Below are 17,775 nucleotides of genomic sequence, written 5' to 3' on the forward strand. Positions count from 1 at the left end.
CGGCCCAGAGTGGCAGCCCACCCTCACCCCACAGATCCAGGGGCACACTTCCTCCCTCCCCCCTGTGTGCCCTCCAAGGGTGTGTGCAGGGTGGAAGCCGCACCCTCCCTCCCTCGAGCCCCCCAGACGAGCTGCTTGCGGCTCTATCCCACACCCCACCCCACCCCAGCTAAGCATCACCTGCCCCACTCCCTCCCTCACTGCCGGGGCCTCAATTTACCCCTTCCCCTACACCAGACTTACCAGCCCAACACTGGTCTCCAAGCTGCCCAGCTGCATATTGGCAATCAGATCAGCATTGGCTGATATGGCTCCTTAAAAATTGGCCATCAGTATCAGCTCAAAAAATCTCTATTGGTGCACTCCTATTTACTATTTAGTAAAAGTTCCTGGCTTCATAAAACAAAGAAGAGTTATCTGAAACTTTAGGAAAGGAAACCAGATTATGGCACTACAAGCTGGATAAGCAACAATATATCAGTTTGATAGAAGATATTTTTTATTGCATTGAGTTTTTGTGTTAAAAGACATTTTTTTAAATGGCATACTTGTGTAGTTCAGAAAATACAAACACTTTGGGCACACCTACATGTTGCCCTACGGTGACGTAGCAATGCGCTACATCGCCATATGGCACACCTACAGCAATGTAGCGATTTTTGCAGGTCTACACGTGATTGCCAGCTATGTTGCCATAGTAGCATGCTCTGCAGTTATAGTGCACGGCTATGGCGATGTAGTGGTGAAATCTACCCATGCGCTGTGTGCACCTCGCAGTAACCACCTATACTACACCATGCTTTACTGTATGGCAATTTGTAGACATGCTCTTTGTTTCATAAATTCTTCAGGGATACTTTCAGTGAATAAAGTATATTTTAAAAATTGTAGAGAATATAATCTTAAAGAAAAGCAGGCACTATTAATTTATCCAAAGATTACTTTTGGTGGATTATAGAAATTGTATTTTCATGTAAATGTGCATTGTAAAGAATTTCCCAAAAGAAAATTGCACCTGAACTGCAATGCAATGTGCACTGGTAGAGTATTAGTACTTGTTATATTTGCAGCGGCATTTAAGGTGATAAATTGTATAAAATAATTGCAAACAACTTTGGCTCAGCAAAATAACAGTAAAATATAAACATGATCATATGTCAGAAGTGAACTGTGCTAACAGACTTTTGGTTTTGTGTACAGCAGTTCTTGAACAGAAACCATGATTTGAAACTCCTAAGTTTTAATTTTTATTTTGGTTCATAATATATACCAAATAGTTCTAGAATCTGGAAACAAATTTAAAAATCACAGTACTTTCCTAATTACAGCACCTGTGTATGCAGACTTTTAAAAAATGTGTAATTTCAGACTATACCAGACGAATTTCTGTGGAATTTATATTTTGATTAGTTTTTAAACATTTTAATGTAATTTCTAGTTTAATCATATACTATTTCCAGTTGGGGGTTGTCTGAAAAATCACAAATACTGTGAAAAATATTTAAGCTTGGGGAGATATTCTTATAGATTCCATTATCTGGAGAGAGAAATTTGCAGTCTGATCCAAAGGAATCAAAAAAACGTTCTCCCAATCCTGACTGTTCTCTTGTTTTTCCAGATTACAGTACCATGTAAATAAAGGATCAAACACCATTCTCAAAATTGACTGTAATTTAGATACAGCTATATCATCTCTTAATATATTTCATTCTTGTATTCACATATATTATCATTGTTAAATATGTTTCCACTGACTTAATCTCTCAAATATGTCAGTTTGTATACTGTGCTTGCTTTTCAGTTGGCAATAGTTTTCTTAAGGGAGTGAAGTTACCCACAAACTTAACTTTAAAAAATTCAAATATCTTGTACATGTAGAATGTGTAGCTTTGTCTCAATAGTAACTCAGACAAATAAAAGTCTACTTTCAGTGGCACTTGTAAAATCACTTCTCGGGGTGGGGGGGCAATATACATGTACGTGGACTAATTAGCTCCACAGTAAAGCGTCATGGTCTACACATGCGTCTGTTTTGGGGCACAGTAAACTAACTCTGCTGTAGGATAGTACTTTTGGAGACAGTACTATCTTACTGCAGAGTACTTTACTGTGCTGAAATGCACCTGTAGATACTGACTGCAGGGTGTACGTTGCATCGAGTCAGCCCAGCGAGCTGGGGGCCTGCTCTGCCCCAGCTAAAATTGCTACTTTCCCAGGCACACATGTAGGCTCTGCTCCTGGGAGCAGTTGGCAGTGACTTGAACTGCTCCAGAGTTTATTGAATCTCATGAATTGCATATGTAGATGCATTCAGTAAGAATTATTTCCATGTCAGATGCTACCACTTTCATTGGTCAAAAAAAGCTTCAGTTTTTAATGTTGCTAGTATTTTCCTACTATCCTGCTCAGTAAGAGCTGATGCATATTTGCTCAGATTTTTTTTTTTTTTTTTAATTTAGAGAATGTAGAAAAACTTCAGCTTATGTGAAAGCTTCTGGAATTTACCACTGAAAATATGGAGTTAAGGTTTATGTGTTTAATAACAGCAATTGCTACCACACTTCTTAAATATTTATATTTATTAAATGAGGCATGCGATGGAGAGTTGGGCATCATGGGGTGTGTACATAACAGTTTTAGTAAGCCATTTTTCTGTTGGTTGCTGGCTGTGAATTCCACCTTTCTTTAATATTAGTATAGTGTGTATTTTCTAATCTGTTAAGTAATTAACAAAGGCAACAAGAAAAAAGAGATCAAACTAATTTACCAATGAACACTGGGCAGAATTAATATTGCAATAATGTAAACATTTCTATAAAATCTATCACCATTTAAAAAAAACCAACAATTTGCTGTGGTATTTATTTGTTCATATATTGGTATTTTGCTTTTTTTTTTTGTCCAGGTGAAAAACTTTGCTGTTATTTATCTTGTGGATATTACAGAAGTACCAGATTTCAACAAGATGTACGAGTTGTATGATCCCTGTACAGTCATGTTTTTCTTTAGGTATGTCTTATTTCTACAATATAACTTAAATGGGTAATTCTGGGTTGTGTATTATAACTAAGGCAATGCATTTTTTGTCTTTTGTATGCTGATAAGTATATTAAAATATTTAACAACTTATTATGGGGAAATGTTGTTTTATGTAAAAATAACAACTAGGAGTGCACCGATAGAGATGTTGGGGGCCGATACAGATATGCCTGCTTAAAAAAATAGGCTATCTGGCAATATTGATCTGATTTCCAATATCGCTGCATCCAGCTGGTAAGTCTGTTGTGGGGGGAGGGGGGTGGTCATCAGGGCAGAACAAGGCCCCCTACAGTGAGGGAGGGGAATGGGGCTGGGGCAGGTGCTGCCCAGCTGGGGTGGGATGAGGGACGGAGCTGCGGCTTGTCCAGGGATTAGGGGGCAGCTGCAGCCCACTTTACCCCGCACAGATCCAGGGGCACACGCTCTTTCCCCCCCCCCATGCCTTCCCAGGGTGCGCGCAGCAGCGGGACCCCACGCCCCCTGGACGAGCTACGGCTCCATTGGGTGCCCCACCCTACCCCAGCTGGGCAGCACCTACTCCAGCCCCACTCCCTCCCTTACTGCAAGTGCCATTGATCTGCCCTCCCACACCCCTTCTCTCCCCTTCCACCACAACAGACTTACCAGCTGCACACAGTTCTCCAAGCTGTCAGGCTATGCTCCTTGCTGCCTGCGTGCTGCTCTGCGGCTGCATGGGCATTTATTGGCCACATCAGGCCAATTTCCCATACAGTCAATTTTCTTTATATCAGTGCTGATCCAGTATCTGACTGATGTATCAGTGCACCTCTAATAACAGCATGTTAACTGGGAAGGAAGCCACTCTGCATTTTATCTAATCTAATTTAACATCTTGATAAAAATCTTTGGTCAAGTTGATGACAAGGCTGGTTGCTACTAAATTTTGTAGTCCTGTGAATTAAAAACAGCACTTCATGAACTCAGCTGACACTACAAATAAAACCTTCACTTGGTGCTGAATTTTCTCTCTGGTAGAGTCTCAATATAGTGGAAAGTTCAATGTTTATTGTTTTATAACTGCATAACATTCCATATTCAGTTGTTTTGTTTTTGTTGGTTTTTTTCATTGGCTTTGTGTCATGAAAATATGCCATCTAGCTTAAGCAACCTGAATCACTTCCATCAAGTTGGAATCTTAATAATGTGGGGTATTTCTGTTGATTTTGTTTTGTTTTTTTTAACTGTCCCGTTGTGTCCAGAAGGCGTTCTTGGATTTACCGCCCATGAAATTTGAGGAAAAAACTTTTTTTTTTTCCTTCCAGCTTGCCATATGAACACAACACTGTTCCTCTAAAATTAGAAAATCTGCACATTTGTGTATGTACAGAATCTGATTTTATAAGTCAGGTGTACAGAATATCTAAAAATGTAAAAAGTCATAAAACTAACTAAAACATTTACATTTTAAATGTTAGCTGTACAAGTGTCTAATAGTTTCCATGTATCGCAGAAGAAATAACTTATTTTCTAATGAAGTCCTTTACATTTGCTAATTCTTTGTAAAATGACAAATTTGGACATACAGTTACATTTAAAGGACACTGGAATAAAACAAAATACTTTGTGTGATCATCACATTTTGTGGTTGTACTTTTTAGCATCTTTGGGCAATAAAAGCGTCCTGATCATTTCAAAGTGAATAGACCAACTGCTAGCATAATAGTTTATGTTCACAGTACTTTAGGCAATGTCAGAGCTTGAGTCTAAGGGAAAAAAACTATTTTTAATGTAATTTTAACAATGCTGTTAAAACGTTAAAGAAAATCCAAATTCAAATTTTGGTGGGTGTTAGGTCTACCTTTAATTGACTAAATTGTGCTAAATTTGGTTTTGAGAGGTAGTTGTACCCTGTTACCACAAAATCAAATACAATATTAAATCTATCTTCTTCTTAAAGATAAATAACTATTTTTGAGTAATTAATAATCTTGAGAAGGGTTATCTTTATGCCTTATTTTTCTGTTCCTAAAGTTAAAACATTACTTTAAAAGTTTCAGCTTCAGTATTACAATGGTACATAAGCTCTGCCATTTTCAGAGTTAGGCTAATTGACTGACCTGCAAGGATATGTTGAAAGAGCTACATATAGTGGATCTGAATTCTGTGAAATTCTTCAGGACAAGTAAGTTTATACTTCCGAAGAGGGCAATGCACTGTATTGACTGGTATTTGCTTTCCTCTTGCAGGAACAAACACATCATGATTGATTTAGGAACAGGTAACAACAACAAAATTAATTGGGCAATGGAAGACAAGCAAGAAATGATTGACATTATAGAAACAGTTTATAGAGGAGCCCGTAAAGGTAGAGGTCTGGTGGTGTCACCAAAAGACTATTCTACCAAGTATAGGTACTGATATTCTTGGACACTTTCTTTTAGTCCACCTCCACAGTCGCCAAACTATCTTTTTTGTATATAAGATTTGAAGATCATTTTTTTTTTTTTATTGTGGACGTATTTTGAACTCTTATTTAAAAGCTGTCAAGTTCAGTTTGAGAAAATAGAAGACATGAAGTCTGGAACTATTTGACTGCAGAAATATAGCTGAATTATTCTTTTGGATTAAAAAAATTAAACTCTCAAATGTCAGCCTCAGTATGATGTATTTTTGTAAAAAAATAAAAATCTAAGATGTAGGGAAGAACAGTTCAAATGAGTATATGTTGGAAAACAGTATGGCTTTTTTATGGAATAAACCAATTACGGATGTTATGTTCTTGCCTTGCCTTTAATGCATTCTCTTAAGGAATCAAAACAAGTTTTAAAAAGTGTACCTCTTGAAGTGAGCTTGTTTTTTATCACTTGTATCAAGATGGCTTGTTCTTGGTAGTTTATTACTGCCTGGTAGTAAGTATGAGAAATCACTAGAACTAAGAAGATGTGAAATACTAAGCAGGCAAAATTCTCTGGAAATAAAATTGTTGTGCTTAATTTCATTTCCCTTTTTCTTCAAAAAAAAAAAAAGAGAGAGAGAGAGAGAAAATATTTAGTATAATTTCCTATTATGAAATTGATTTACAAAGGTCAGATTCCAATGCTTATGTATTTTTCATTACTAGCACATTATTGATTACCTTCTATATAGGACTGTACTATGTGTGGTGCAAAGAGGTTATAACAGCAAAAGTCATGTTAATTTTTATAAGCACTACAGAAACAAATGCAAGACCAGGACTGTTGTGCATTTCTGAAGTAATACCCTTGAAGTCTGTTACTCTTGGCTTTATACTAGTAATTCATCTGCATCAATGTCTCTCAACTTTTTTTTTACACTTGAGGCACCCCTTAGAAATGTTCTTAGTTTTCATTCTTTTTTTTTTTTTGCCTACGGAAAACAGAGCAGGTTTTGTTTTGTTTTTTTTGTTGCAAAGAACTTAGAAAGACCACAGCTATGGATTTCTATTTGAATGGATTTACCTTGTGAATCATGTTGTAAACCTAACAGTGCTAACCTTTTGTGGCACCCATAGTACCCTGGTTGAGAATCACCGATCTACATATCGGTCATAAAAAAACAGTTTTTTATATTGGGGAAATTACGAAGTCTGGGAGATTAAAGGTTAAATCTGTAATAAAATTGAACCTGAAGAGATTCATGGTTTCCTGTTCTGTAGGCAGCCTTTAACACACTTGACACCTTTCCCCCCCTGCCCCTCCACTTTTCTGGGTCTTGTAGGTCTCCCTTGATCCTGTGCTAGGCCTTGGGACAAGAACCTCATTCGTTCCTGGGTAGAGCCAACTAAGTTTCATTTCCCAGTTGGTGACCTAACTTGCTATTTGCTATCTCAACTTCTTTTGAAACTATATATCTGAGGCTGTTGAATCTCTCTTCCTCTCCCTCCCTTTAGTGAACCCCCTGCTCAAAGCAGGACCATCCCCAACTAGATCATCCCAGCCAAAGCTTTGTCTAGCTGGGTCTTAAAAACCTCCAACAGTGGAGATTCCACCACCTCTCTGGGTAACCTGTTCCAGTGTTTTATTATCCTAGTGAGAAAATTCTTCCTAATCTCTAACCTAAACTAATGTTGCTCCTTGTTCTCTCATCTGCCACCACTGAGAACAGTCTATCTCCATCCTCTTTAAAACCCCTGTTCAGGTAGCTGAAGGCTGTTATTAAATCCCTTCCGAGTCTTCACTAGACTAAATAAACCCCGTTCCCTCAGCCTCTCCTCAGAAGACACATGCCCTAGCCCCTTCACCATTTTTGTTGCCCTCCACTGGTCCACATCCTTTCTGTAGTGGGGGGGCCCAAAACTGGACACAGTACTCCAGATATAGCCTCACTAGTGCTGAATAGAGGGGAATAATCACTTCTCTTGCCCTGCTGGCAAAACTTCTACCAGTGCAGCCCAATATACCATTAGCCTTCTTGGCAACAAGGGCACATTGTTGGTTCATATCCAGCTTATTGTCCACTGTAACCCCCAGGTCCTTTTCTGCAGAGCTGCTGCCCAGCCAGTCATCCCCCAGCCTGTTCTGATGCATGGGATTGTTCCATCCTAAGTGCAGGACTTTGCACTTGTCCTTGTTGAACCTCATGAGATTCCTTTTTGCCCAATCCTCCAATTTGTCTAGGTCACTCTGAATCCTAGCCCTACCTTCCAGCATATCTACTACTCCCCCTAACTTGGTGCCATCTGCAAACTTGTCAATTATACACTCTCTGCCATCTTCCAGGTCATTGATGAAGATACTGAACAAAAATTGACCCTTGGGACACTCCACTTGACACCAGCTGCCAACTAGACATTGAGCCCATTGATTACTACTCTCAGCTGGATGCTCCAGCCAGTTTTCTATCTACCTTACCATCCATTCATCCAACCCATACTTCCTTAGCTTGCCTGCAAGAATGTTGTGGGAGAACATATTAAAAGCCTTGCTAAAATCAAGGTATATCGCATCCACTGGTCTCCTGGTATCCACAGAGCCAGTTGTCTCATAGAAAGCAATCTGGTTGTTCAGGCATGACTTGGTCTTAGAAACAGTTAGCATGGATTCACTAATCACCTTCTCCAAGTGGTTTGAGATGGATTCCTTGAGGATCTGCTCCATGAGTTTTCTGGGGAATGTGGTGAGGCTGGCTGGTCTGTAGTTCCCTGGATCCTCCTTTTTCTTAAATATGACATGCACAATAGTTGCCCTTTTCCAATCATCCGGGACCTCTCCCAATTGCCATGAATTTTCAAAGATGATGGTCAGCAGCTCTGCAATCACAGCCAACTCCCTCAGCACACGGGTATATCCCACCCAGCCCCGTGGACTTGTATATGTTCAGCTATTCTATATAGTCCCTAACTTGTTCTTTCACCAGTTGGCTGCTCACATCCTCCCCAAACAGAGCTGCCTGGTGCAGTAGTTTGGAAGCTGACCTTGCCTGTGAAGGCTGGTGAAAAAGGCATTGAGCACTTCAGCCTTTTCTCCATCTTCTGTCACAAGGTTGCCTCCCCCATTCAGTAAGGAACCTGCACTTTCCCTGATCTTCCTCTTGTTACTCACATATTTATAGAAACCCTTCTTGTTACCCTTCAGGTCCCATGTTAGCTGCAACTCCAATTGCATTTTGGCCTTCCTGACTTCATCCCTGCATTCCCAAGCAATGCTCTTATACTCTTCCCTTTTTACTTTCTCCTTTCACATACCTTGATGCTGTCAGGCATGCATTAGGGGGGGGACAGGTGGATTGGTGCTCCCCTGATGCGGGGAGCTCCAACACACCTGCTCCCACTCTAGCACAGGCTGGGTAAACCCCAGCCCAGATCTCCCTCTCTCTCTTGCAGGCAAGCTCCCTCTCATCCGCCTTGCATCCTGCAGACAGCACCAGAGCTGTGAAGAAGAGGCTGGGGGAGAAGGGCTGCAGACAGGCAGTTGATACGTCTGTTGGGTTGAGGGAGGGGTTGCTGTAACTCAGAGCTTTCTGTGAAGCAGGGAGCTGCGCATCTGGTTTGCTGTAACTTAGTGCTTTCTGTGAAGCAGGGAGCTGCGCATCTGTTAGCGCCCTTAAAGACCACTAAGCCTCACATCTGTTCTGGCTAAAACAATATCAAACTGATGAAGAATAAAACAAAAGGAATAGAGGATTTGGTTTGGTTTTTTTACAAGCAAACCCGGCTCATTTTATTGAGATTGTAAATGTGGCTGATGAAAGGACTGTATAGATATCCTAGATGTCTTAAGAAGGCATTTGATTTAATACTAAACTAAATTCTGATTTTTTTAAAAAGTCTACACTCAGTAAATTGTGCAAGTAGATTATGAGTTGGCTGATAGTTGTTTTTCTTTTGAAAAATGTTTCCCTTTGACAACTAATCATTGAATGGGGATCTTTCCAGTGGTGTTCCATAAGGGTTCATATTAGGCCTAATACTGTTCAACATTCAAATCAATTATCTGGAAATAAATATTTGTGTTATGTATAAGGGTTATTGACAAAGTTTAGCAAAATAGTAAATAACTATGAGAAGAGAGCACTCAAATAGGCTTGGTTGGTAACTTCAGCCCATCTAGCCAAAATGTTTTAATATGGACAAATGCAAAGTCTTACACTGGGGGGAAAGGAATTCAGGCATTATGTACAGGATAAGGAGTTGTCGTGCTGTCACAAGTCCATCAGATCAAAGCTAATGCTTTGTGGCGTGGACATTTTAATTATGTCTTATAGTCATGATATAGTAGTGTCAAGATAAACACTTGCAGCATTGGGTGCTTGCCTGCTTTCTTTGTTTAATTGGGAACTTCCTGAAAGGCAGAAGCAGCTTTTGGAATGGCTTCGAAATTTAGGTCTGTAAAACTTAATTTGGATGGTAGAGTGAATGAGAGATGCTGACCCTGGAGGGTTTAGTATTTAGCTGTGATGGCATATTTTAAGATAAAAGGAAGAAGTGTCCTAGATATGCTTTGATTAATAATGTCTAGAAATGTTTTAAAAACTTGGTTAGCTCCTATCTGAATCTATCTCTCTTTAATATAGCTGACAAATCATTTGATATTTGCAAAGTAGTTGATTTATTTGTTTTGTTTTCCCCCAGCTCTCCACCCTACATTAAACTGGATTGTCTTGATGAGATGATTAGGCAGAGGAAGGGTGTATGTTTAGCAGACCATTGTTATTGTGTGGATATATATAATCTGGATCTTTTTTCCCATCACTTACCAAGAGTGAGGTTTCATCTGTATTTGAAAAATTAAACTACATTAGCTAAATCTTTTTTAAATAGACCTAGCTAGATGGAGGTAAACCTATAATATAGTCAAATTTAAATGCATTAAATCATTTGTAAAACATTTGAGCTTCCTTAGTCAAAGGCTGAGTCCAGGATGGGCTCTGAGCATTAGTTAATGTTGACCAGGTTTAGAAAAAGGCGCTGCTAGCCTCTTCCAGTCCAGATATTTTACCCAATCTTACCTTTGCTTTTTACACTATATAAAACTGGGACCTTTTTGGCAAGCATGCCACAAATTAGCCCTGCACCCTTCCCAAGTACCACTCTGACCCCCTTCTTTGCCCATTCTGCAGCTCTTTCTGCTCTGTACTCTGTGCTCATGCCCAATCTTCTGCTCTGCTTTCTGCTTCCTGCCATGTGCTCCCTCCCTGATCTCCTTCTTGGCCTTCTGTTTTTGTGTTTCCTGTCATCTCCCTTTGTGTGCGACATGCAGATGCTGTTGGTGCCACTTCAAGGTGGTATGGAAATACCTTGTTACAGTCGGACTTAGTTATTCCAGAAACATATAACTTGAGAAAAAAAAGAAAGTCATGAAACAAATGCAAATATTAAAATAGTGTTGTTTTCTTTTTTTAATGAGTTAGTGACCTTTAGCAAACCATTTAAAATATTATAAAAATGTACAACTTTTTATTTAATCCTTTATTTTAAAAATGTCATGGCTGAGAGAATTCATTACAGATTATGGTATGGGTACAGCAATTTTGTGCCCTCTACAATTGCTGTATTTTTTAAAAATAGCATTTCTCCAAAAAAGTAAAATGCGTCATTTATGAGATGGTCACAAACTTAATATTTTACCCTTTTACTAGAGCAAAAATAAAAAAGAATGGAGTCTTCACATGCCTAAGAACCTATATTCATATATTCTTTTCTTTCACTGGAGTTGCTCATTATATAGGTTTGTATATTTTACCTATTATAAATAGATATTCCAGGTATCAATCATTGTGCATGATCATAAAATGAAAATACACCATGCAAAGTCCTTTATAGAGTTTGATATTGCTTTTCACTTAATAAGTTTGTAGAAATATATGGCCTGTTGATAGATGATCTTTGTCTTTCCAAACTCAGTGCAGCACAGATTTTGACCTATCTTTCTTGGTCACTAGACTCTCATTTTCAGTTCTATAAAGAAGTAACAAATTGGTAAATAGGTTTTAGTTTCTTCAATTATTCATTAATGTGTTTCAGTAAAAACCATAGAAACATTTTTATAATTTAAAAGCTGGACAAATTGCTTTATTGTTACCATATTTACTTGAATCTAAGACTACCCTGAATATAAAATGACCCCCAATAATTTGATTCTATATATGGAAAAATTATATATATTTTTTTTAAATTCCAGGTATAGCATCTATTTACTGGAGCTTTGCCGTGAATTTGTCTCCCTCTCACTGCTACAACAGAGAAAACTAATCGTGGGGGATCAGGTGGCCGCCTTGCCTTCTGCCCCCTGAACTTCTTACCCCTGTAGCCCCTTCCCTTTGCCCTCCCCTGCCTCCACTGCTAGATTCTGCTCTCCATGAGCATATAGAAATAAGCAAATTTTAAAATAGACTTTGAAATAAATTTGCCTGTAGTAACTTAGTTCATCCAGATTGATGCATTTTACCTCTTTTGAAACTTCTGTAAGTTTCAGCACAGGTACTCCATACACACACTTTTAACCAGCACTTTCGTCCCTACTGATATATAGTAAAAACTATGTATAATTAAGGACCTATTGGAATCAGGGCAGTAGTGTGCTGTGCAACAGCTCCTTTAATCTTGCTTGTTTTGCCACACCCCTGGTTGGTGGAGGGGCCCTAGCAGCCCTGGTATTTGATGCTGATTGGTTGGGAGGCAAAAACTGCTGCATATGTAAAAACATGGTTTTTGCCAGCTGATCAACGGCAAGCGGCAGGGCTGTTGGGGCCCCTCCATCAATTGGGTGCACTCTCAGCATCTTTACAGATGACACCAAACCGGGGGGCGGGGGGGTAGTAGATGCACTGGAGGGCAGGGCTAGGATTCAGAGAGACCTAGACAAATAGGAGGATTGGACCAAAAGAAATCTCATGAGGTTCAATAAGGACAAGTGCAAAATCCTGCACTTAGGATAAAACAATCCCATGCATGGGTACAGGCTGGGGACTGACTGGCTAAGTAACAGCTTTGCAGAAAAGGACCTGGAGGTTACAGTGGACAGTAAGTTGAATATGAGCCAACAGTGTGCCCTTGTGAAGAAGGCTAATGGCATACTGGGCTGCATTAGGAGTGCTGCCAGGAGATCAAGAGAAGTGATTGTTGCCCTCTCTTCAGCACTGGTGTGGCCACATCCAGAATACTGTGCTCAGTTTTGGGCCCCCCCCCTACAGAAAGGGTGTCAACAAATTGGAGAGAGTCCAGCAGAGGGCAGTGAAAATGGTTTGGGGCGTATGAGTTCTGAGGAGAAGCTGAGGGAACTGGGCTTATTTAGCCTGCAGAAGAGAAGACTGATTTAACAGCAGCCCTTAACTACCTGAAGGGAGATTCCAAAGAGGATGGCTGTTCTCAGTGCTGGCAGATGACAGAACAAGGAGCAATTGTCTCAAGTGGCAGCAAGGGAAATTTAGGCTAGATATTAAGAAAAACTGTCTCAATAGCAGGATGGTAAAACACTGGGGCAGGCTACCCAGAGAGGCTGTGGAATCTATCCTTGGAGGTTTTAAATATCTGGCTAGACAAAGCCTTGACTAGGATGACCTAGTTGGGGATGGTCCTGCTTTGAGGAGGGGGTTGGACTAAATGACTTCCTGCAGTCCCTTCCAATCCTAACTTTCTATGATTCAAATCCCAACTATGATGATTTTTAAGGTGATCTTGGAAGCTGCTTAAACAAAATAAATACTGTTTATTTTCCAAATAAATGCAACATTTACATGGCAAAGGTGCATAATTAGACAATGGATTAAAATCAGGAGCTATGTTTATGATGGAACACAAGGATAAAATTATATTCTAGCTCAACCTATACATACACTTTTATCCAGAATATATTGGGGTCCTAAACTGAAGCACTATTAGTTTTTAACTTTTCTGCTTCCTGTTGGGAAATAATTAGTTGTACCTGGGAATACCTTTTTAGCAGATGAAGAGACTTATACTTCATAACACTTAAAAAAATGGTTTCAGGTTTTATCCTCTTCGTCTGCTAAAAAGCAATTCTGATTTGCTGTCTTGTTTGCGAGAGCTCTTCAGTTCACACACATTCTCGAGTGACATTTGTATAAAGAATTTAAATGGAATCCACAAGCTGATGCTTTCTTTTCATATACCTTGTAGATGTGGCAAATCCCCTTAAGGAACTGCTTAAGCAGGTAACTGGCATCCTGACAGTCATTTCAGGTGTCAGGACTAAGTGGAAAGATGTAAAGTATCATTTATTTTTTAAGATACCAGCAACTTAATTTCTACAAAAAATATGTTGGTGTTGCTGTTTAGGAGCAAATTTTACTACCTACACTAGCCTTATCTATACCAGGAGTTTGGATTGTTAGAGAAACAGTGCATTCCTAGTGATCTGAATCCAAAAAAGACATTGGCGTAAAGGGAGAGACTATTCCTTCTCCTCCATTCCAGGTTTTGGGATTGTAAACAGCAGCTTACAAGCCCATTGTTACAAGAGGTGGAGAATAGATATTGCTTCCATAGCCTGGGCAATAGTGTAGAACCCTCCTGTCGGGTATTGTAGAAGCATAATTATTATTATGCTATTAACTACACGGCATAATTATGCACAATGTGGTTTTGCAGACAAATCTGTCTCACCATTAAGTCTCCATTGGTGTTTTCTATCCCAGCTTGTGCCATTAGGTCAGTGACATGCTTTTCCAGGTCACTGATTCGCTCGCCCATTTCATCCAGTAAAAAGTGAAGGAAAACTTTAGAGCTCCTGCTACTCATAATACAGTTTTGCTGGGTTTAGCTTCTCTAAATGTTTCCCTGGGTGAAGTTCCTCTTCCTCAATAGCATACCTTTTTCTGGCTTGCTTGATGCAAACTGAAGTGGGCAGGGACACCCCAGGGCAATCTTCTTCATTACTCTTATAAAGAGAAAAGGAGCTGTTCTCTGAATGTGATTCAGACTGCCTACCTACCGAGTGGAGCTGGAACATATTTCATCCTTAAAGAACCTATTCTCTTGCAAAATGTGCCTCAATAAATTGCTGTGAAAATATAGGCTACCTGGTAATTATATAAGGTAAGTTATAGCTGCATCTACCGATGTACCAAAAAGGCACAATTGTGTTCAATATCTCTCTGAATACCAAACAGAAGTACAAATGCCACTAGATCCTGAGTCATAACCAAGCCCCCTATTCCACTCTCTGGCATGATGCTTCTTTATAGAAGCTTGTTTGAATTGTATCACATTTCCCCCTATTCAGTTCTGAATACAGGGAGTCACAGTAAGGATATTTCTCAGGGATAACTCCGCAGTCAAAGCTTGAAAGTTGTCCTGCAGCTGCTGTAGCAAGTTCTCTGCCTGGAGAAAAAAAAACCAGACTAATGAAAGCATACCTCAGCCAGACCATCCCATGACTTGAGCTTTGTATCCTGTGAAAAGGAAAGCTGCTGCAATAATTGCATGGGAGGCCAGTGAAAGGTAAGATTCACACATTCATAGATTGTAAGGCTGGAAGGGACCTCAAAAGATCATCGGATCCAGCCCCCTGCACCAAGCAAGAACAATAGGTGGGGTCGGGTGACCCCAGCAAGATGACTGTCCAGGGGCACAAGGACTTGGGAAAGCAGTGGGTGGTGGGAAGTTGATACATGTGACAACAGAAAGAGCACAGGGAAGCATGTATAGCAGCCAGTCCCAAACTGTTAGTTGCAGCCAGGGCACGAATTAAGGGGGAGCTTGGAGGCAACCCTCTAAAATTTGAAAATCATAAGCTGGGGGGAGGTCTCTGATTGGATTGCTCCTTCACTTAGGTGGACTTGTTAATCAATGAACCCATCTAATATTTTTTGCAGACCCTCCCCTCTCCCCCAAGAGTCAAAGTGTAATTCCAACCCTAGAGGAGACCCCATTTGGGGTCCAACATCAGCACATGGGGCAGGGGCGGGGAGTGAGGGGCCAGGTTGAAGGAAATGGGGTCATGCTAGGGAAAAGTTTGGGAAGCACTGAGCTACAGTCTATACAGGTGGCTGAGGGGTCAGAAAAACCGGGTCTAGCCGGAAAGAGGCAGAGGCCTCTTAGGTCACTGCGGCACCACTCCCAGGCTCCGATGATGAGTCAAGCCGCCCAGAGCTGAGTGCAGCTTTCGGGTCTAAGCAGGAGGCGGTGCATCCCCGGCGCCCCGAGGGGCTCAATAAAGGGCGGGGAGGCAGGGGGGGGTCAGTCCCAGGAGGGGGGCAGCGCAGAGCGCATTGTGACGTCAGAAGGAGCCCTTGTCCCCCGAGTGCTCGGCGGAGGGGAGGGGGGGCGCGGAGCGCATTGTGACGTCACAAGGAGCCCTTGTCCCCCCGAGTGCTCGGCGGAGGGGCTGGTTCTCTCCGTGTCGCGGGGCGAGCTCAGCCCGTACTCACGAAGCGCGAGAGGCCGCGGGCGCTCTGCGGGTCGCTCTCTGCCATGCTGCCCCGGCTCCTGGCCTCGCCCTGTCCCTGCTCCGCCCGGCTCCCGCCTCCCCGGGCCGCCAAGTGCTCAGCGCCCAGGCCAGGCAGGAGCCCGCCCGGCCAAGGCGGCAGGGAGCTCTGCCCCGTCGGTGCCAGCCCCTCTCTCCGCCAACCAGCAGCCACATACCTCGGATGCCAGACACTCCCTGGGACGGGTGGAGACGCCCCTGCTGGCAGATGCGCTGTGCGCAGAGGCAGGTAGCGCTGACAGCCAGCAGTCAGGGTGGAGAAGCTCTTGAGGGACCAGCTGGACGTGCTGTAGAGCAGTGATCCTCAGCCAGGGCAATGCAGCCCCTGGGGTGCCTCGAGAACCTCCAGAAGGGTACCCTGCAATGTTAGCACTCTTCACCACCCCACTGGCTACACGTAGGGTGTGCACCCCCTGAGACTGGCCACCACAGATGATGCTGGTGGCACCTGTGGGTGGTCGCTGCTCGCCACCGCCCCCCCCTGCCACTGATACTGCCAGTGGCATCTGAGGGCAGTCGCCAATTGCACTGGCCACCACCAAGGCTGCCGGTGGCATCTGTGGGTGGTCACTGATCTCCATTTGGCACTTGCCACCTCGTCCCCTTGCCACCGACACTACCACGGCTGCCTGCGAGCAGTCGCCACTCACCCCCCCACCCCCCCACTGCCAACACTGGCAGTAGTGTCTGCGGGCAGTGGTGTCTGCGGACGGTCACCAATCCCCGCTGGCCACCATCAACGCTGCTGGCAGCATCCACAGGTGGTCACCGATCACTGGTCGGTGCTCGCCACCTCACTGTCCCCGTCACTGGTACTGCTGCGGCTGCCTGCAGGAATTCCCTGCTTGCCATCACCACACCCCCACCAACACCACCACCGCCTGCGGGTGGTCACTGTGCCCCCCAGCCTCGGGAGGCACATGATGTTCATGCACCTCCCCATTCACCACATAAACCCAGAGACTTCAAGTATCAGGTATCCAGGCTGTAGCCTTATTGGTCTAGAGCAGTGGTTCTCAAACTTTTTTTTTCATGGACCCTTCTTTTTTTTTCTTGGCAGACCACTTAATAAACTTTTCTTTGTTCTACAAATCAAAGTACACAACTCATATTTTAATATCAGAAGTCATACCTTATAAGTACAGATATTCTCGATTGTTCCACAACCTTTCTGCAGACCACCTGAATGGAGCTCGCGGACCAGTGGTGGTCCGCAGACCACAGTTTGAGAACCCCTGGTCTAAACGAAAAAGCAATCAGGGCTGGTGGACAGAGATGATATCTCTTACTAGACCAACAAGATCTTTGCAAAAAAATTTATTAATTGCAAGCTTTCAGGCACAAACACCCTTCATCAGGCATCAGAGAAAGGTGTTTGTGCCTGAAAACTTGCAATTAAAGACATATTTTTTTGCAAAAAAAAATTGTTGGTCTAATAAAAGATATCACCCCTGTCCACGAGCCCTGATTCCTTTTTCCTCTAGACCAATACGGATACAACCTGGATACCTGACACATGAAAGATATCAAATTTTAGCCTATTTTTTAAATTAAATCTTCGTACTTTCCCAAGCAGGAAACAACTTTGACCACCTGAAACCTGAGATCCTGCTCCTGCTTTTGTCTAAGGTAATTTGCATCATCATCACAGCCTCACAGGAGAGTTGAGACTCCTTACCAGCTAAGAACTGCTGCCCAGAAAGTTTTTCCATCTATTGACTTCTCTGTGAAATCTTATGAAATATGAACTTTCATTTCTACCCAGGAGAACTTTTACAATCTTTTCTCTGATGCCTGATGAAGGGTGTTTGTACCCAAAAGCTTGCAATTAAAGATTTTTTTTTTGCAAAAATCTTGTTGGTCTAATAAA

At 41.9% G+C, this 17,775-nt stretch overlaps 2 protein-coding genes across 5 annotated transcripts in view; one reads left to right on the forward strand and one right to left on the reverse strand.

The window, feature by feature from the left end:
* The window catches only part of TXNL4A (thioredoxin like 4A), a 15,466-nt gene extending 9,692 nt beyond the window's left edge, over positions 1-5,774 (forward strand). For all 4 annotated transcript variants that reach the window (XM_006031099.2, XM_025212762.1, XM_014523397.2 and 1 more), the window contains 2 exons: positions 2,906-3,009; positions 5,247-5,774. In XM_006031099.2, coding sequence (XP_006031161.1) covers positions 2,906-3,009; positions 5,247-5,418 — 276 coding nt within the window. In that variant the 3' untranslated portion in view covers positions 5,419-5,774. The remainder of the gene's footprint in view (positions 1-2,905; positions 3,010-5,246) is intronic.
* Positions 5,775-10,830: 5,056 nt separating this feature from the next.
* Positions 10,831-16,061, reverse strand: HSBP1L1 (heat shock factor binding protein 1 like 1). The gene is made up of 4 exons (XM_006031098.3): positions 15,850-16,061; positions 14,734-14,800; positions 14,084-14,178; positions 10,831-11,416 (listed from the first exon to the last, which is right to left on the reverse strand). The coding sequence occupies exons 1-4, from the start codon at positions 15,892-15,894 to the stop codon at positions 11,411-11,413; spliced, it is 213 nt and encodes a 70-aa protein (XP_006031160.1). The 5' UTR covers positions 15,895-16,061; the 3' UTR covers positions 10,831-11,410.
* Positions 16,062-17,775: the final 1,714 nt, after the last annotated feature.

The sequence above is a fragment of the Alligator sinensis genome, unplaced genomic scaffold (genome assembly GCF_000455745.1).
Source record: "Alligator sinensis unplaced genomic scaffold, ASM45574v1 scaffold969_2, whole genome shotgun sequence".
In the NCBI taxonomy this organism is placed as follows: domain Eukaryota; kingdom Metazoa; phylum Chordata; order Crocodylia; family Alligatoridae; genus Alligator; species Alligator sinensis.

Bases quoted from the DNA above. Each gene is read 5' to 3' on its own strand.
- HSBP1L1 (XM_006031098.3), bottom strand. From the start codon at position 15,894: ATGGCAGAGAGCGACCCGCAGAGCGCCCGCGGCCTCTCGCGCTTC. The intron at 14,801-15,849 runs GTGAGTACGGGC...TTTTTTCTCCAG, and splicing joins CCCGCGGCCTCTCGCGCTTC to GCAGAGAACTTGCTACAGCA. The intron at 14,179-14,733 runs ATATCCTTACTG...TTCACTTTTTAC, and splicing joins TGCGGAGTTATCCCTGAGAA to TGGATGAAATGGGCGAGCGA.